Source organism: Belonocnema kinseyi, chromosome 4, assembly GCF_010883055.1.
Source record: "Belonocnema kinseyi isolate 2016_QV_RU_SX_M_011 chromosome 4, B_treatae_v1, whole genome shotgun sequence".
In the NCBI taxonomy this organism is placed as follows: Eukaryota; Metazoa; Arthropoda; class Insecta; order Hymenoptera; family Cynipidae; genus Belonocnema; species Belonocnema kinseyi.
In genome coordinates this window covers 37,147,408-37,169,340 of record NC_046660.1, presented here as the reverse complement: position 1 = coordinate 37,169,340, position 21,933 = coordinate 37,147,408, and the positions used below count along the sequence as shown (strand labels likewise).

Genomic DNA, 21,933 nt, shown 5'->3' with positions numbered 1-21,933 from the left:
TTTTATTTACAAAAAAAGTTCTGAGGTTCAAAAAAACATTCAGTGAACTGAAAAACTGTGGTCGGTAATATAGGTATTTAGCTGTGTCACATGCCCTTAAATACTTATGAAAATTTTACCATTTTTGTCATCTCTGAATTTTATTATATAATATAATATAATTTTTTATCTTGAAATCTTTTGAATTCCTCCGAATTCCTAGAATTCGTAAAATTTTGTGAATTCTGAGAACTCCCTGAACTCCAAGGACTTCAACATAATAGAGGAATTCATAGAAATTCATGAGAATTGAAGGAATTCAGGGGATTTAAATAATTCAGGGAAGTTCAGTAATTCAAATATTCAAGAGTATAAGAGCATTCAAGGATATTAGAGAATTTAAGGAATTTAGAGAATTCAGAAAATTCATGGTTCTCCGCGAATTAAAGGAAGTCAGTAGGTTTGAAGGAATTTAGAGGATTTAGAGATTCAAAGAATTACAAGAATTCCAGAGAACTCCCAATATTCAAGGAATTCAAAATATTTAAGGAATTCAGAATATTTGAAGATTGCTTGAATTTAAAAGAATTTCAATGCATTTAGGGAATTCAAGAATATTAAAAAAATAAAACACCGGTCATTTAGGGGATTCAGAAGAAGTGAAAGAATCCAGGAAATTTAGAAAATTTCGAGAATTCCGAATATTTAAGGAATTATGGATATTCCAAATATTTCAGAAATTCTTAATATGTTAGAAATTCAGGATACTCAAGGATTACTGTGAATTTAGACTATTTCAGGGCATTTAGAAAACTCAAAGGATTTCAAGTTTCGAGAGAATTCCGAATAAGCAAGGAATTTAAAATATTCTAGGAATTCAGAATATTCAAGGACTGCAGGAAATTCAAAGAATTTTACTGCATTTGAGGAATTCAAGGTATTTCAAGAATTCAGGTTATTTAAGGAATTCAGGGTAATTAGAGAATTCCAAGGACGACAGGAATTCAGAGTATATAAGGAATTCCTAATATTCAAGCAATCCAGGATATACAAAGATTATGCAATTCAATGAATTTAGAGAATTCAAAATATTAAATGAATTCAGAGGTGATTTGAGTGATTCAAGGAATTTAAGGAATTCACAATATTCAAGGATATCAGAGAATTCAAGGGATCAAGGAACTCAAGGAATTCAGGGAATTAAAAGAATATCAGGAAATTTTTCATTTGAAAGACCATACATTTTATACTGTACTATAGTACTTTAAATTGGCAAGCTGCAGAATCAAAATTTCGTCATTTTAAAAGCCTCTAAAGTCTTTAAAAGTATAAAATTTTAAGCATTTATATTTACAGGTTGTTTAATATCGAAAACTTTGAATTAGGATTTATTCAATTTTTTCATTTTAAATTGTTTGATTTCATATGTTTATTCAAGGAATGGTGGACTTTATAGGTTTAAATTTATTGTTTAACTTATCATTGATTTTTATTATTTTTTCAATTATAACAGATAATTGTTTTCAAACGATACAATTTTTAGAGAGTTAAAAATGAAACCAAAACATTTTCAATATTTCGATATTATATGATTGTACTTTAAATGATTTCAATTTAAAGTTGTTTAATTTTTAACGATTCCCGTTCACAATAATTGAATATTGAATGTATCAAACTGAAAGGTGATCAATGTGATTGAAATTTTTTTAATTTTCAGTTTTAAAAGATTTGAAAATTGGAAAGTCATCCAACTTTCAGAATACTTAAAATAATTGAAAAGAAAAAATTGTATTTTTTATTGATTGTAACAGTTTAATTATTTTGACTGAAAACTGATATCAAAAGTCCAAAATGCTAAAGGCTTTTTCTTTATTCTAAGAATTTTTAGCCATACAAAAATGAAAAACTGATTAACTGAAAAATAAAATTAAAGAAACGTAGTGAGTAAAACTTCAATATATTTATTTCAAAACTATTAGTTGCCAATTATTAATCTCATTTTGTGGTACAATTTCAAAGATTTAAAATTGATCCAAAAAAATTGAATATAGTATCAATTGAACATTCTTATTTTCCTTTTACACTCATGTGCTTTTATATTGTAAATAATAATAAAATGAAATAATTTAAAGAAATAAGAAATAAAAAAGCAACTCTACGAACCAACTTCACGTTGCGAACTGAATATATTAGATGCGAAAACTTGTTAGATTATTGTTTGAATAAAAAAAATCTTTTCATGAGTCAAATTAGTTTGGAATCTTTTTAAACTTCTAAATACCTCCTAAATAACTTTAGAAAATCATTTGAAATGGTTCGAAATCTATTTCGTTTTTCTCTTGGAGTTCATTAAAAAAAAAATTATTTTAACTTTTGCTATGAATCTTAAGAAATTTCTTCGATTATCTTCTAACCATTCAGAAATCTTAAAAGAATTCTTTTATTGAAATCTTCAAAAATCTACATTTTGTTTAACATTTTGCTTAATTTAACTTAATGTAATTTCTGAATATCCTTTAAAGTAATTCAAATTTTTCCTAAAATTGGTTTAATTCCTGCAAAATAGAAAAAATTGTCTTAACATTTTATTGTAAAAATACATACTTAAATCAGTACATTTAAAGTTTTTGTTTATATTTTTATTTTTCTTAGAAAAATTAGTGTAATCTATGTAATTGCCGTAAGTATATACACGTAAGTACACTTCATTTTGAGGAGAAAAATAAAAATTTTGAATTTCACGTTTTGAAAGCTATCAATTTTAAATTTCAGAAGATTAAAAGTTATAAATTAGATATTTTACGATTTTTTAGCACTTCGAATAAAAAATTTGTAAATTTTAAACGTTATAAATTTGAAAATGGTCCACTTTTGAGTTGTAAAACTGATTAATTTTCAGTTTGAAATGCTAAGTACTGATATTATTTAAATTTGTATGTCTAAAAATAAAAATGTCTCCATTTTTACAGTCTCCAAGTCTTTAAAGTGTATAATTTTTAATATTCCTCATTTACAGCTTCTTTAATATCGAAGTATTCGAATTCGGGTCTATACTTAAGGTTTTAAATTCAAAGTTGTTTAATTTCTAAATAGAATTAAAGCTAAAAAGTAAGTTTAACATTTTAATTACGCGTTTGTAAACTTTAAATAATAAAAGCACGCAATTAAAAAAAACGTGAATAAAAAAACGAAAGTAATCTTTGAGAAGAGAATAAATTAGCTGCAGTTGTATTTTTAACCAGAAAAGATGACATTTTTTTACAAGAAATAAATTTTCAAAATAAAAACAAAACTTTTTAACAAAATATTATTTTAGCCAGGAAAAACAATTTAAAAAATAGCTTCAGAATACAAAATTTTGTTTAACAAAAGTGATACATTTTCAAACCAAAAAAATAAATGTCCAACAAAAGCTTTCCTTATTTTTCAACAAAATAGATGATTTTTAAACAAAATATCTTGGTCATCAACAAAATTAGATTAATTTTCTACAAAATATTAAAATTTTCAATAAAAAAAAATTAAATTTGTTTACGAAACGAGATAAATTTTGAAATTAAAATGCCGAATCACGAAACAGGAATGAAAAGAAAATTTCCATTAAATTATTGAATTTTTAAGACAAAAAGATTGATTTCCTACAAAGCAGTTACATTTTCGATCTGAAAATATTTAATTCCAAAAAATGTTAATTTTCAACTGAAGAGTTGGACTTTCTACCAAAATAGTTAAATTTTTAACAAAATGCAGGAATTTTCAACCAAATTGTTAAATTTCCTTACCGAAAATATTTATTTTCGACAAACAAGTTAATGCTTAACCAAATATTCGATTTTTCTACCATTTTTAAGCTAAGAAGTCGAATTTTTAGCGAAAGAGTTTAAATGCCAATAAAAAAGTTGATTTTTCAAACCAAAAAAACAATGTTTTTCAACAAAAGATTGGAATTTTACACTGAAAATATGAATTTTCAACGATAAATTGCCTTATTTTTTAATCAAGTAGTTCAACTATATACCAAATAGTTGAATTTTCAACAAAAAGATGAATGTTTAACCAAAAATAGATTAATTCGAAAACGAATAATATAATATTTAATATTATTTTACTAAAAAAAGATTTTGATTTAATATCAAATACAGTTGAATATAAAAAAAGTTTTCAGTAAAATAGCTGAATCGTCAGCCAAATCAGATTATTTTTCTAGAAAAATAGTTAAATTTTCAACCAAAATAAATGAGATTTTTTTATCGTAAGAGAGTAATTGTTAGACGAAAAAAACGAATTTTGACCAAAGAAAGAAAATTTTTTGAAATAAATTATTGAATTAAAAAAAAAATGCTAATTTTTTTCAAAAACAGTTGCATTTTCAAACTTCAAGTATGTATTTTCAACAAAAAAGTTACTTTTCAAGCAAAAAGTTGAACTTTTTAAATAAATAGTTTATTTTTAACGAAAGACATTCATTTTAAATCAAGCAGTTATATTTCCAACCAAAATAGATAAATTCTTATCGTAAAATATAATAGGTTTATATTATTTCAACCGAAAAATATTTTAATTTGAAATTAATCGCAGTTAAATTCAACCAAACGTGATTCATTTTCTACCCATAACAGTACTTTTCCAACTTTTTACGCGATTTCATGTTTCCCTTTCTTTTCAAAAATTAATCATAGTTCTTGAAAATGAATTGAACAGTCACAATGAAACTGCGGCTTCAGAAATTATGATCAAAATTTGGGTCTGTGGAATGAAAAACGCGAATTTTGGTTTTCGAGCATTAAAAATTAGAACAGCAATTAAAAAACCACGATATCTCCTGAAAAATCAGGACGTCTTGTGACCCGATTTAATTCTCACATAGTTTGATTTAAGCAAATTTTGTGTAAAATATTTATTAACCTCAAATAAATTCTTCAAAGTTTTTTGTCTCTGAACATTTAAAGAAAAGCTTTAAAGTTCCCCCTAACACGTGTTTTTATAATATCAACAAGTTGACCAAGCTGTCAAAATTGTCAAATCACAAGACATAACCTCACTTTCACTTTATTTGATCATTTTTATAATAATCTTTCACTCTGTTTACAAAAAAAAAAACAGTCAGCTATAAAACTTTCGAGTACAATGTTTGCATGGCATTACTTTAATAGTCGACACCATGACATTGATACGGTAAAAATTAAACCTAAACGATCAAAACTCAAAAAAAGTTTGGTATATTTCGTTTCATACATGATTTTCATCCGCAATGCACATGCGTTGCCGCGGTTTCTTCATTAGCTGTAAATCGCACGCATTTTTGAAATGATTAAAAGTACAAATCTATTGCTTATACTAAATATCAATTCTGAAGTGCATAAAAATATTCATCAATATTATACCGTTAAGTCTAATAATCATTCTGCTGCTGTATAAATATTTCTATTAACTTTACATTCATTACGTGCAATTAACAATTGATTTGCACATTCAATAACTCAAAAAAGCGCGCACTTCACAGCCAGTGAGGATACGGACGCGACGTCTGCGCAGTGCATTTTCGGAGCACTGCTTCCACCTTGCGGCGGGAATGAAAACCTGGGGGGGCAATAGGAAGTGGCAAATTGTCTCCTCACTGACTCTTGTCGCTTGCAATGGACTGGTGAAATTAAGAAACTCGTGAAGTTGTTGGTAGGACAAACAATGGCGTATCTCCCAATACATAGAATTCTCCCAAAAACTCAATTTTAAAATAGTGAAAACACTGAAACTCTATAACAGTGAAAACAGACAATGGCGTAGTCAGTGGTCGATGCTTTGGCTGTGCTTTGTTACGGGTCGAGAGTGTAGAATCAGTGTTTTTTTGTTTTGACAAGTGTGAAGTGGCGTTTTGAGCGATTCGATCTCTGTTGTTTTCTTTATTTCTGTGCTGTGTGTTGTGCTGAAACCCCCCTACACCGGGAAGTCCAGAGGAATTATCGTTACGATGTTCAGTGATAGTTGCGGATACGTCCTCTTCCTGCTGCTGCTGGTTCCCTACATTGAAAGCGGTAAGTCTCCTCTTCAGGATGAACCCTTCTTATTCATTCAGGGTATAAAAAATTAATTGAGGGAAGAGAAAAGAATATTTCGAGTCGTGAGAAAAAAAACATTCAGGGTAATCAACAACACGCAGGGAGCAGGGAACCTTGGTTGTTTGGCTGTGTTGTGTCTATGTTTTATGAATCAGAATCACTCTTCCTCGACCCCAACACATAGCAGACCTGTCTGCAGGTTTTGACGCGTTGCATGTGTGATAATAAATGTTTCCGGGGCACTTTGATAGGTTGCTTCGCGAAAAGCACGTCTAATCCTTCTCTTCGCTGTAAACAATGGAACTTGAATCAAATATGACAACCTCGACTAGACTCCCGTTATATAGGACTTATAAACAGGGTTTATTAACCCGATGCGATGGGGTGGCCTTTTCACTCTCCGCCTCCGCTACATTTATTTGTTCACTTCACTCACTTGAAAAATATCCCCTGAGAACAGAGGAGAATGTTGAATCGTTAAAAGCATAGATACGTGTTTAGGAGCTGCCACTCGTTTGTTATTTGTTTATCAAAACTTTTTAAAGGGCAGGATGACCGTAGGTCAGGGAAAACCTGGAAAGAGGGGAATTTTATTGGCCAAGGAAAGTTAGGGGTTGTGATAGAGATCTAGTGAAATGAAGGGAATTACTGTGAGGCATTTAAAATAACTGTCAAGTGTAATAAATTTGAAGGATATAAATTTTCATTCGAAATTGTTTTATTTCGGGAATTTTGAAAATTTAGTTTTGCGGCCACTTTCTTACAATATTCGGTTAAATTATAGAATAGCTGGTACCCTTCTTTATTTCCTGAAAATTTTTTTTTTCCAAAATCAAACTGTTGGAACATGAAATTGAAGTAAATTCGCAGCGATTTGTTAAAAGAAAGCATTACAATTATTGTTAATTGCATTATTATAACGTTTCAAATATGGGTCTACCAAAAATTTGAATTTGCCGTCTTTAACTTACCGTTTGAGTCCGTTTACAGTTCCCGTCAAGCTAAAAAGTTATAAATAAATAAGTGTAATTTGAACTTTTATTTTCACATGTTGACATATTTTGCTGTTTGTTTTGTTCATATAAACCATTTTACTTAAAAAAAAAGAGTTGTTAAAGAAAGACTCGTTTCAAATTTTAAGCACCGCGACCCCGTTTCCAACTTTTAAAAATTTACGAATGAAATATTTATAATTGGTTATACTGATGAAAATAATTCACAAAATATGTTCCATTTTATTTAAAAAGATTAAAATTTTTCGTATATATACTCTTTTTCTCAGGAAGAATGTCTAAAAACACTTTAATGGTAAGTTAAATACGGCAAATTCAAATTTTTGGTAGGCTCATATTTGACACGTTACAATAATGCAATTAACAATAATTTTAATGCTTTCTTTTAACAAATCGCTTCGAATTTACTTCAATTTCATGTTCAAAGACTTTGATTTTGTAAAAAAAATTTTTATGAAATAAATGGTGGTACCAGCTAATCTATAATCTAACCCAATATTCTTGTTAAAAACTCATTCTCTTGGTTAAAATAACAATATTTTAATATTAAAAATTCAACTGAAATCTTTGTTGAAAACACTTTCTTTTTTTTTTAATTCGTCTTTTTGCTTTAAGAATTGACTATGTCTAGTCTCGAAAAATTGGGGGAGTAGAAAAAGGGGATGAATGTTTCATCCTTTTTGCACAAAAATGCAACTGCTTGATTGGAAATTAATATTTTTTGGTTGAGGATTCGACTATTTTTTTCAGAATTTGTCTTTTTTGGTTGAATAACTATATGTTTAAATTCATATTTTTTGTTTCAAAATTGAATTACTTCGCTGAAGGTTGAATTAATTTAAAAACATTTTTTTGTTTGTCCATGATTCATAATTTTAGTTTAAATGCATCCCTCAGATTGAAAATTGCTTTTTTGTTTGTTAAAAAGTAATTTTTTAAATTGAAAATTTAACTATTCCAGTTAAAGATTCATAATTGTTCTTGAAAATTCGCCTCTTTTGTTTTAAAATTTAAATATCTGATCATAAATTTAAGTATTTGGTTGAAGGTGCAACTGTATTTGGTGAAGTTTAATATTTTTTATTAAAAATTCATCTTTGTAAGTTGAAAATTCATCTGCTTTGTTTTGAAGTTTAGCTTATTGGTTGTAAATGCAAGTATTTCGTTACACATGCATTTTTTGCTGAAAATGCAATTATATGGTTGAAAGTGCAACTGTTTTTGACTGAAGTTTAATAAAAAAAGATTAAACTTCAGTACAAAGAAGTATTACTTTGATGAAACCTTTTAGCTGATAATTTAACTATTGATTTTAAAATTCCTTTTTTCGTTTAATATTAAATTTTTCAACTGAAAATTCAAAATTTCCATTTTTTGCTGAAAATGGATCTTTTTTACTTGAAATTTGTCTTTTTCAGTGGAAAACTAATCTTATTGATTTGACGTTTTCTCTTGTTCGTTGAAAATTCATATTTTCGAATCTGAAAATTTAGATGTTTTACAGAAAATTCGTGTTTTGGCTTGAAATTTCAACTATTTGGATCGTTTTTATTTCTTAATTAAAAAATATTTTTCGTTCAAAACTGCAACTCGTTTATTGTACAGTTGCCTTTTTAGTTTAATAATGTATGCATTTTGTAGAAAATTCGTCTATTTTGATTAAAATTATAAATATTTTGTAGGAAAGTAATACTTTGTTAACAATGAATTGTTTAGCTGAAGATGTATCTACTTTTCATAGAGAACTTGTCTTTTTATTGAAAATTCATCTTTTCGGGTTTTAAATGCAAGTGTCTGATAAAAGATAATTTTTTGTGTTGAAAACTCCAATATTATTTTGAAAAATATAAGTCTTTGGTTGAAATTTAATTTTTTTTAAATTATAATATTTAGTTCAAGACTGGTATTTGTAGGTGGAAAATTCAAGTAATTTGTTAAAAAATCAACTATTTTGGTAAAAAATTAAATTGTTTTGTTGAGCGATCGTTTGTTTGGGCAGAAAATTCGTTCTTCTGGATTAAAGAAGCATCTTCTTTTGTTGAAAATCCAATAATTTGGTTAAGAATGTAATGATTTCGCTGAAAAATTTAACTGTTTCATGGAAAATTAATCTTTTTTAGTCGAAAATTCGTTCTTTAGGGTTGAAAATTTATCTTTTATGATAGAAAACTAAACTTTTTGGATGAAATAAAGGATTTTGTTATTATATTATGAAATTCTTTTATTCCGTTAATAAAAGATTCCACGTTAGAAATGTTACAAGATTAAAATGCTATTCTTTCAATGTTGATGGCAAGGGCAGATAAAAAATTGGTCAGGGAATTTTTAAAATGAAGTTTTACGGCAACCCCAAAATGGTTTCTTTTAAAAACAATGTTTTTTTTTTAATTTTTGGAACGAAATTGAAAAAAACGACTTTAATGAAGATTTCAAAGTAATTGATAAGGATCAAATGATAGTTAAGGATCGCTGTTAATGTCCGAACTAACCTCTCAGAAATCCTGTTTCTGAGTGAATCGCTCCGGAAAGAAGTTGGGATAATTATTATTGACATGAAAGGATCCGAGTATAAAGAAACTTGCTTTCATTCTTTTTAAATTGGGCTAATTTTTAAGAGACGGTATTTTTTGGACGTAATTATTATGATTAACGTTTAAGAATCTTATTTAATCTTATTTAGACGATTAGAGTAATTTGAAAATAAAAAAATCTGGAATTCGAAAACGATACAGCTTGAAAAAGTAGAGTTTTAGGATTCTAAAAAAGTATAATTAATTTGGATTCGATAGATATGCTACTCTCTATTTTAACGATAGTTTTTGTAATTCAATTTTTTATTATTTTTGCGTCTTACTAATTTTTCAAATATTTTAACTCTAGAAAAGTTTGCATCTGATTTTTGGCACAACTATCTTAATGGTATTGTATTTATTTACCCGTATAACTTGTTTACAATTTTTCTGGGCATGTGTGGGCTTTTTAGCATGGAAATATAATAGAAAAAAATCTTCAAGTCCCAGAAATTGTAATTTTAGCAAATTTTCTAAATACCATATTTGGTATTTAATAGAATTCTTTTCTAGCCTATTTCCACACTAAAAAAGAACATTCATGCTCAAAAAATTTTAGTCCACAATTTAAAAAGATAATTTCATAAAATACCGAAATCGGAATTATACTAATTCACTCTTTTACCAATTTCGGTTTATATGCCTTGGCGATTTTCTTCTTTGTGCATTTTTGTCACTAGAAAGATTTAAAGTACCCGGAAAAAGTAATTTCTTGTTTACATAGGTGTTTAGAATTTTTTTCGAAAACAGCGGTAAGTTAACGCTCATTTTTCGTGTTGTATAGATTTTGATTTTTATAATTTTTAATTTTCGATCCATCACTACGTATGTATAGATATTCAATAATGAAACATATTTTCCTTTGGGTATAATTTTATATTTCACTTCTTATAAAGCACTTTACGTGCGAATCCTGCTATTTTTTGCAAAGCACTCTGAATCAAACTCACTCGTAAATGTATTTTTTTCCCCGTTGGGTGAACCGTAACAACAAAGTAGATACTGGTATGAATTTTTATTTCGGCTTTATTGTGCAATATTCCACCCTCTTTAAAGGCTTCGTTGCTAGGCCGATTGTGGTTAGTAGAATATGGTTAAGCTCAAATGTATTCCAGGATGGCCACTGGCCGGGAATTAGTCGGGCTATATCTTGCGAAAATCGAGAATTTTTAATAATTGTTTATAAATTTGCAATAAATATCGTCTCACTCTTCTAAAAAAATTGGTTTTGAATTGTGCTCTGTATTACCAACCATCTCCGTTTAAAAATCGAAGATCATTTTTAAGATTTTAAATTTCATGTTTCGTTAAAAAATGAATGTTCCTTTTATAATTTACATAGATATATTTAAGAATTAAACGCATATGCTGATGGTTCGTTCAAAGAATAAATTTTCCTTATATCTATAAAGAATACAGAAAAACATTTTTAGATATTTAACATAATAAAGTTATAGTTTATGGATACTATAAACTTATAAATAAATTGAGACGGTATTCAAAAAAGGGCGCACTTTTTCAAGACCAGAAAGCATATTTTTTCTTATATTCCACTTGATGTAATTGTTACATTCTAGAGGGTACGGTTAGTAATTTTGTTTCTATAATATTCTTTTTTAAAGATATTAAACAGAGACGTGACGCATTAGACTTAATTTCTAATTCAGAAAATTTGTTTTCTTTGTCACCTAAATATAAATCCCCTGAGTGGAAAACCCGGGGCACTTTTGAAAATTTAACTTCGATAAACCGCTCTTCGAGAATTTTTTATTTAAAGTTTGCGAATGAAGTAAGTGATCGTGTAAATTTTTTTCCAAATATAAAATTTACATCGTTCGAGTTAGTTCCGGGACATAAAAGTATAATATTACCAAATAGATCATAGATTAAAACATGATTTATCGTCGGAAACCCTAAATCTATATTTTTGATGCTGTTTAACAAAAACGCGGAATATCGGGAAATAGGTGGGAATTTTTTTCTGAAGTTCAAGTGGCATAGCTCTCTGCATGAGGAAGCATCTACGGAGCATGATGTTTCGAAAATGCAAGTTTGAAAGTAACTGACACAGATTTTATTTAAATTTATTTTTAGAGACATCTTCGAGTTAAATAATTCAAAGTTTGTCAAAATCTGTAAGGATTTACAATATTTAGAATTCGTTTTCAATTTTATTTCTTTTGAACTATAATTCGCTTCCGAGACTTCCGACTGCATAACTGGATAGTGTCTTGACAATTGGCACTAATCAGAACTCCATTGCATACAACCCATCTGCGAGAACTGCTTGTTATCAACTAGCTTCATCCTCGCTTGATCCAGAAGTTTGTCTTTAAAGAACTGTTTTATGGGTTCTGATGCATTTTAGATGAAAGCTAATATACATACTTCGTTCTTGATAAAAGATTTGGTACAAGTTTGGTTGAAAAATACTATTTTATTTATTTAGTCAGGGGAAAGTCAGGGATTTTGGAAACAAATGAACAAGTCAGGGAATTACTGTAAGAAGCACTTAAGTAACTGTTAAGACACTTTTAAAAAAATAAAATCACTATCGTCATTTTTTAAAATAAAATTATAACTTTGGTCACTTCTTTCAATAAATTCACTAGTGGGTTAACTATTATTGAATTCGAGTCTGTCATATTTCTGAATATTCTTGAAATCATTCGAAATACTTCAAGTTGTTTTAAAAGATTTCTTAATTGTTTAAACAGATTTCAATGATTTCGAAATATTTCTAAGAATTTTAAAGAGTTTCGAGTACTTTTACAAATTCCGGGTTTTTTCAAGAGCTATACAAAGTTTTAAGGGATTTCAAAAGATTTCAAATCATTTGAAATATTTTGAGGTTTTTCGGTTTTTAAAGAATTTAAAGAATTTTAAATGTACTACGATTTCATAAGATATATAACAATATTATAGCGATGGATTCTACGAAGAATAGGCTATCTTTTCGCTACAGTTAAGAATTAGGCTAACTTCATTTAGCTAAGTTTTCAGAAGGAATAAATAACCTATTATTTTTCGAAACATCTCCTACGAATTCAAAACTCCAACATTTTATATTACAGTTTGTAATGTAATTTAGGCTTCTATAACTTTCAAAACAAGAAATTTTTTAAGATTTTGATTTCATTTAACACTTCTACGTGTTTTCTAAATTTCGTACAAAATGAAGTTAGTCTAATTCTTAGCGGTAACGAACCGATAGCCTATATTCTTCGTAGAACACATTTATAAGGTCTATAAGGTTTTAGGATAGTTGAAAATTTAAAAGATTCCAAGATATTTTGTAAGATTTCTGAAGATTTTAACGATTTGAAGGGATTTTAAAAGCCCTCAAGTTATTTTAATAAATTTTCCAGGATTTAAGTAAATCTCAAATTTCACAGGATTTTATAATATTTGAATGGATTTTAAAGGGTGTTAAATATCTTAGGGTTGTTTAAATAAAGATCCCATGGTATTTTTACGAACTGTACAAAGTTTCAAAGGAATTCGAATGATCTCAAAAAAATTGCAAAATTTCAGGATGTTTCAAAAGATTGTAAAATTAAAAAAATTAATATCGGTAATTAAATAGGAGTGTATTGTAAATGATTCCAGGGCATTTTCAAGAAATTAAAACAATTTCCAAGGATTATAATGATTTTCAAGTATTGGAACAAAATTTCATATGGTTGTAAAGAATTTACCAGAATTGTTGAAGATATGGAACGATTTTAAAGAATGTATAAGGATTTTAAAATATTGTAACGGCTTCCCAGGGATTTTGTACGATTTCCGAGTGCTAAAATTATTTTAATAGATTTTAAAAGCTCTCATGTAGCTTTAAAACATTTTCCAGGATTTGAAGAACTATCATCATATATCATAGAATTTTTCTGGATTTGATAATATTTTAATGGATTTAAGAGAAAATTGATTTACAAGAAGTAATTTTTTGTACTTTATTTGAATTTTTTTAATTTGCTTGAATTTTTCTAAATTCATTCAATCTACTCAATAATTCAATAGATATTTTTGATTTTTTAAATCATCCTGAAGGCGTTTAAAGTCACCTTGAATTCTTAGATATTTGATCAAATTCCTTTGAGTTCAGTTATATTTGTCTAACTCGAGGTCTAACTTCATTTCAAGCTTACACTCTAATTAAATCCCCAAGATGTTATTTATCTGATTTTGGTTAAAAACTCTGCAAACAATTGAAAGGTACAATTATCCGGCGGCTGATAATTTTTATCACGAAACAAATGAAAATTATCCGCCATCGGGTAATTGTAGTTTTTCATTGTTTGCATAGGGGTTTTGTCCAAATTCAGATAAATAGTAACTGGGGGTTTATTGTTTATTGAATTCAATGCATTTTTTCGTATTTGTTTTTTTTTAATTTAATAAAATTTTCTTCAACTTCGCCATGAGTTTATATATGTATTTCATCGAATTCTTCTCAGTTTTCTTCAATTCCTATCAATTTCTTCCAATTTTACTAAAATCAAGGGATTTTTTGGAATTTTCTCCAATTAATTTGAATAATTTTGAATTTGACGTGAATTGTTTTGAAGTACGTATTATGAATTTATACTGTTATTTGTTAGAATTAATTTGAAATCCTGATAAATTTATTCGAATTTTTCGAAATCTAAAAGAAAGCACATTATTCATTTTTTAGGTTAAAAATATTAGTCACTTCTGGTATCTTTTGACGTTTAAATGGGTAACTTTTTTCATCAAGTAAATTAGGTGTCGACATCCCTACGAATCATCAAATTAAGATTTAGATTTGAAATTGTTTTATTCCAATTATTAAGGATTCAATATTAAAACGCTTATAAGTTTAGAATTTTAGTCTCACAATTTTGCTGGTCAGAGAAAAGGAAAAATTAGTCAGGAAAAAGGCAAGGAATTTTGTAAATTAAGTTTTGCGGCCACCCGGAGAAACTTATAGTACTTTATGGCCTAAACCTAAAATACATTATATATGTGTACAATATTTACGTTTCGTTTTATTTCTAATTAATTAAATGACTTTAATAACAGTAAAATACTCGAGAAAATACTCGCTCAATTTAATATCTGTTATAACTAATAAACGATTATAAATCACGTTGAGGTTGGCGGTTGACAAGTTGTAAACTGCTTTACAATCGAGCTTACAATGGAATGCAGCTTTTATTGGTTCATAAATAAAGTTCGACGTGCCTGATTCTTCATTAGCTGCTAATGACTCATGTTTCGAGGCCATTATCATTATAGTTACAGTCTTAAGATACTTTGTTTATTACGTCTTTATTTATAGATTAGACCTCGTATTTTTCCACTTTACCTCACTTTTTATAGGTATTTTATCAGCAGTTGATTAATTGCTTTGGTAAATTTATCATCATGTCTGTAAGAAATTTCGCGAATAGCAATATATCGGCGTATTACAGGAGAAAATATTCCACACTTGTCTTTGGGGGTCAGAAGATGCTTGAGAGGATTGGTTTGAGGCTAGACCGCTAGACTGTTAGATAGTGTCTTGGGAATTTGAAATTTCCAAAGTTCAAGGGATTGGATCGTACCCCTATTTCGTATTCAGCGATACACGCGCCACAAAACTTCCTACTCGACATTCCTAGCAGACCGCCCTTTCTGAGCATCCGATGCAAGAATATTTCGCTGACGATGTATCTTCCAGTTCCAGGGAACAAAGTATTGAAAAATTCCGTGATTCACTTGAAATGCAGCAAATGCAAATCCACTACTTTTATACTTCCAAATCTGGAATGGAGGCGCTCTAAATAGTAACATGGTCAATTTTGAATGCCTTGAAATTTGGAAACTTACAAATGAACGGGCATTTTATTTTAAACAAACAACTACAAAATGGCTTTGAGGAATTGTTAGGTTCTGTTGAATTGTGAAAAGGGCGCTTTGAAAAAAGAAAACCATCTCCAAGAAAACCCTTATCAAAGGGAGTCGGCGCTTTTTATTTGTAAAGAGTTGTATAACTTTTCCATTTATTCATTTAAGAAAAACAAGAAATAATGTTAGCCCTGTCAAATCGCGAAAGGAAATAAGCAGTCATATACAAACAAACCTTTGTCGACGAACAACACAACAACAAAAAAACGCCGGGCCTGTCAAAGAAAAAGCCGCATAACTTTTTTTCTTTTTCAATTTAAGAAAAATACAAGAATGTACGTTTGAGCTATTATTTTAGAAAACTTAAAGAGATTTAAAAATTGCAGAGATTTCGTGAGAATTCGACATAATTCGATCATTTTTAATAGATTCCAGTGTATTTAAAAGAAATTCAAAATTTTTAGGTTATTTTAAAAGATCACAGAATAAAGTAATGATAATATTTGTTTCAGGAAATTTTTTAGAGGGATAAAGTTTTATTCAGACAACTTAGCGTTTTTCAAAATACTTGTATTCTCATAGAAAAACAAATATTAAAAAGATATTCAAGATATTTCAAGGATTTTTAAAGTCCTTTCTTATGGTGAAGGTAGGTTCAGGAAAACGTGGAAATGGTGGAAAAATCATTCCCTCACATATATTAATTTTTTCCTATGAAAGGTGTATTGCATTCATGCCAGATCAAACAAACAGTTAACCCATCTATTTAATATTTAGAAAATTGCATAACACTATTTTGCCAAATTTATGCTGCTACAGACACCATTCTGAATTTCTCAAATGAGTCCGAGGCTTATATACGTTTCAGAGTTTTATTGACTTTTTATGATAAATATAATGCTTAGAGTTTTAATAAGCAAAGTAGTATACTGAATTATGAACGCGGTTTAGCATAAATGTTTATGGGACGTCGATTTCTAGAGGCATTTACTTTATTACGAGCGAAATGCACTCACACGTCGACAATTTGATGGCTGAACACAGCCCACGGTAATATCGTACAACATAGAACGCGATTAAAGCGCGTCGGATGCAGATCTGTCGACATGTAACACTCAAACGTAGGGAGATTCGCTCACAGAGACCGCGTGCCAAATAGATAAGCGGATAAAGAGCTCAATAGATAGAAAGACTTAATGTCGTTTCCGAGAGCCGAATCGAGATATGCTCTACCCAGTTTGATTCTACACATATATGTGGCCAAAATGCATGCTTTTCAAAAGCCACTCTTGAAATGATGCAGAATATATTTCCTCCTCTTGCAGGCATTTTAAATTTGCATTTACAATTTTTACATCTTTTATCGATTCCGCGAATAGAATAAACGTGGAATCTTATAGTGATATTAGATTTAGAAAAGAAAATTGGTTAATAACGTGTACGTTTGGCTAGTCTAGGACTCGTCTTCACACCTACGCCTTGATGAGATTGTACGCACGGTCTTGCTCTTATAGACCAACGTGTTGATGACAGGCAGTCTGTCACCATCTGGGCACGTGAAATGTGGCGGGATGGAAAAGGGAAATGTTGAATCTTTCAGCATCTTCCGAAACTACGAATTGCTCGGGAACAATTTTCCTTTCTCATTTTTCAGGATATCGATTCAGGTAGCAGTCCAAAGTTGTGGTTGCTGTTGAATCCGACAAACTGTTTTCTGAATGATTTTCCTAATTTTCAATCCGATCGACGGTCTGTTTCTTCTAGAATCTAGGAATCTAAGAACCACACTGTAAAAAAAGTGGTTGAAAATTGTCGCAATAATCAATGGTCATAAAAAGGTAGGTAAAGCTGGAAGTACCACTTTGTCCAAGTAACGTCAGACTTATGCCATAAATAAGAGCTCAATTTAGGCTCATTTAATACCCAAAATAAAAATTGTGGACTCTACATTAAAAAAAACAATACATGGTACTGCCAGTTGTACGTAAAGCTAGCAGCACCATGACAGAAATATTGATTATATCATATTTTGTCTCTTACAGGAATTGAGGGCTCATTTAAGGCTCTTGTCTGATTCCCGGCACAATTTTTCAAAAATAACCCCTATCACCAAAAAAAAGTACCCGAAGAAATAAATATACACTAATTATGAAAGTGAGTACATCATAATTGAAGGCTGATTTGCTCTTTAATGACCCAAGAATCAGTTTTCAAAAAAACATCTTTAACATAAAAAAACCACCCCTCACCCAAAGGAGCTGCTATAGTGCACTAAATATGTACTAATCATAAAAGTGAGTACATCAGAATCGAAGGCCCATTTTAGAGTCTCCGGCGCCCCCGTAATAAAATTTTCAAAATAATCCCTTAATATTCAAAATGTACGCCTTACCAAGAAAAGATAAAAAGGGCACTAAATATGCGCTATTCATAAAAGTGAGTACATCAGAATTGATGGCTCATTTTAGGTTCTCTAATTCCCCCAAAATCAATTTTCAAAAACCATCGCTTAACATAAAAAACTACCCCTCATTCAAAAGTGCTGACAATGTGCAAGAAAAAATATTTTATCAGTTTATAACATTTTCTAGCCATCTAAAAGCATCAAACCCTTTTCCAAAAGCCACCACTAACACTCGAAAACTACCCTCTAAAGAAATGCGACATTAAAATGAGAATTAAGTATATCAACACTGTTTAATTTTCTTGGATCGCGCCCAAACATTCTATGTCCTATGTTACATAAAGCTAGCACGTAAAGCTAGCAGTACCATGTTACATTGGTTGTATCAACTTTTTTATTTAACTATTATTCCGTAAAAATAAGTAGTATATAAATAAATAAACATAAATTTTCCAAAACCATCCCTTCATATAAAAAACTACCCCTTATCCAAAAAGCTTATAAAGTGCACTATAATATAAGTTTATATTATTATAGTATATTTTATAACTTTAATATGAATTACTAAAATGAGAATTATTATAATTATCACTGAAAATCTCTTAGATATTTTATAGTTGAATTTGTGTATTATAACTCTACTATGTTATACGTATAATATACTCTAACTGCATATTTATTTTTAGGGTAGTTTTTTGTGATAGGGGTTGTTTTAGAAAAATTGCGCCACGGGTTATGCAAGTGCCTAAAATTTGCGTTGAATTCCTGTAAAGGCAAAAAGGCGATGTAACCAATATATCTACCACGATACTGCTTTATAGCTTTACGTAAAGCTTGCAGTACCGTGCATTCATTTAAAAAAATTCAGAATCCAAAATTCGCTCTTGGGTATTAAATCAGCTCTAAATGAGCCCTTAATTCCGGCATAGACCATACAATGTTTGGGCACGATCTGAGTAAATCAAAAACTGGTGATAAATGTACTTCATTCTCAGTTTAATGTTGCATTTCTTTACGAAGAAAGTTTCGAGTATTAGGGGTGGATCTGGAAAAGGGTTTGATGTTTTCAGATATCTAGAGAATATTGCAAACTGTCTTAATACTTTTTTTTGCACATTATCAGCACTTTTGGTATTGAATTCTGATATACTACTTTTGGCCTTGAATTCTGATATACTACTTATATGATTAGTGCATATTTAGTGGACTTTATCATCACTTTTGGGTAAGGGGTAGTTTTTTTATGTTAACGGATGATTTTTGAAAATTGATTTCGGGAGGATTTCGGATTTTGTTACGGAAAAATTCCCGTAACATCACTTTTAGCCAGTTCAGCAGAAGCCAGCCTCCTGGCTTTTCCTATCCAGCCTATGCTTTAGAAGTGACGTGAGAGTTGTCCGCGGCCACGGTAGCGCTGATTATTCATTGGGCTGAGATTCATTCAAATGCATGGGAAAAAACGTAAAAATTGAATTTTTATATAATAAAAAAGATTTTATCAAATTTTCTTCTGCAGTACGCTAATCAAGAAACCTTCTTATATTTTTCAAAGCAAAATTTATTATGAAAAAATGTAAGTTGCTCGAGTTTTATACGAAAATTCGGTTTACTTTTTGGCGGAATGTTCAAATAGAAGTTCTGTCATCTCTATTTAAATGTTGATATTATTATTTATTGTCTTGATTAAAGTGAACAATTATATTAATATTATATGATATGATTATTTATTAATAATAATTGAACATTAAAAATACTTTTTAAAATATTGTTTTGAGTTACAAACGCAAAAAATATGAAATTATATATAGCCTAAGAACGAACTAGTATACAAATTCATTTTTCCTTGAAGTTTAATCATTGATTTGTTAATATTGCATTGCAATGGAAATATTATGATTATTATATTACTTGAATAAGATAATTTTGCTAAAAAGTAAGGCTTTTCACCGTCGATGAAATTGAAAAGCTTTAATGGAAAATAAAGTACTTGAAAATAATTGTTATTTTTATCATCCTTTTTTTTTGATTTTGGAGTGAAATTGAATTGATTGTTTTAGTCCTGGAGTTTTTATTTTTCAGCTGAGACTTTTTGTTGCTGTTTCTGTAAAAAATGGCATAAGAAAGGGACATTTAAAAAAGTTTAACAATGGTGAAACATTGATAAAAGTGCTTTATAAATCGCTAGATATATAAAGAAAAGTTTATAATATGATGGCACAGAGTTTTTATTATTTCATTAATCATTTTATTTTGTATATAATATATAAAAAATTAAGGCAAAAAAGGAAGCCGATAGAAGTTTTCAATTTTATTATGATTTTTATCTTTCAATATTGGTGTAAATTGGAAATCGTTCTTACTATAGTTTCAAATTTCAAAAACATATTTGCACGAGCAATATTTAGGAAAATGAATAGTCTCAAATAATTGTTTATTATCGTTTTAAATTTCATGACGTATGTTAAAAAAAGTACACATTTCATAATTCGTCTATAATTATAAGTAAATTTAAACGGCTTTCTTTAAGAAAAGGAAAATTCAAATATAAATTTAAATAATACTTTGTGTGCTATATTAATATAAAAATTAATAAAAATAGAACGGACTGACTTTTTGGTCTCAATTAACTCTCAAATATAAGGTCATCAGGGTCGAAATGTTTATGACAGATTGCATCCCCCGCGTTTACTTTGATTTCATCACGAAAAATCGTTATTTGCCACAGTTTTATTATTTTTTCATCCTTAGGCACAATAATATATTTAAATGTTGCAGTGCTTACTGCTTGTAACTGTATCCACATTTTCACCCGACAATCACACATTTCACCATTTTTTAAAACGAATTTTTGTTCACTGGATGTCAAACCCTTGTACTTTCCCGTTATTACCAGTAAAAATACTTAAAAACGTTTTTTAAAAACTAAAAGTGTAAATATTTACATTATCACATGCATTTGCGCAGCTAGTCGGCCCAATGCGCAGCTAGCGCCACCGTGGCCGCGGTCAACATTTCCGTCATTTTCAACTCAGAGTGCCAGGGGGCTGGCAGAGGCCATTTCGAGACAAAGACACGCATAACCTCAAAATTGACACTGTTTGATTGAAGAAGTCCATTTATAAATAATATAATTTCAGCTAGTCCAAAGGAATTTTGGCTCTATTCTTACATAAATACCACACTCCAGAGGAACTTTTTCTACTACTTTATATATACCAAATATCAGCATTAGCCTATACGTGTGTAATTTTAGGAGATAAAGTTTAGAAGGCTGATTACTATAAAACCGCGCAATCAGAACATTTTCAGTTATGGGAATATGAATTTATACCAACTTCATGTATAGACCGAACGGATGAAGTAATTCAAATATATTACATTCTATACATAAAACACGCTAACGCGTTGTTGTGTTGTCGAGTCACACCCGCCCGCCAATTTATTTTCCTTTGCAGTGGAAGTACAAAATTCTAGTAAAATTTTCATCGTTCTGATTTTTTACACTTTCCATGTGAATTTGATTACTGTGCGTTTTATTATTTTAAAGAACCCTGGTAAAAGTGCATGATAATTTTGATTATATTATGGTTGAAATTTAACTTGTTAATCACTGCCATTTTTTATGTTCACTGAATTCTGTGTTAATTATATTCCACTTTCACGGTAAAATTAATGTAAATATTGTGAAATTGCACTGTTAATCACAGGAAGTTTACAATAAATTTGTGGAATTAACGCATGAATCATAGTGAAACGTTTACAAACCAACTTGCCATTTTCAACCACCTTTTGTACAGTGCAGCAGTTCCTAAAAGAGGAGCTGTTAAAAAATAACTCCGTCACTTCACTGAGAATCTTATTTTAGTATGTAGGGCTAGTCAATTTAATTTCGTTTGAAACGTATTGCGGGAATATTTTAAAAGATCTGATTCTTAAATCCTATTTTAAAGTATCAAAGTTTAGCGAGACATGGACTTATCAAGAAAAAGATAAGAGTAAAATTAACGCAATTGACATGAGATTCATGCGCATAATAAGCGGGAAATCCCTAATGGACAAAG

General features: G+C 29.3%; 1 protein-coding gene across 2 annotated transcripts in view; it reads left to right on the top strand.

Annotated features, from left to right (window-relative positions):
- The first annotated feature begins 5,607 nt into the window (after window positions 1-5,607).
- The window catches only part of LOC117171749 (disintegrin and metalloproteinase domain-containing protein 10), a 184,946-nt gene continuing 168,620 nt past the window's right edge, over window positions 5,608-21,933 (top strand). For both annotated transcript variants that reach the window (XM_033359345.1, XM_033359344.1), the window contains exon 1: window positions 5,608-6,011. In XM_033359345.1, the coding sequence (XP_033215236.1) occupies window positions 5,948-6,011 (64 nt within the window). In that variant the 5' untranslated portion in view covers window positions 5,608-5,947. The remainder of the gene's footprint in view (window positions 6,012-21,933) is intronic.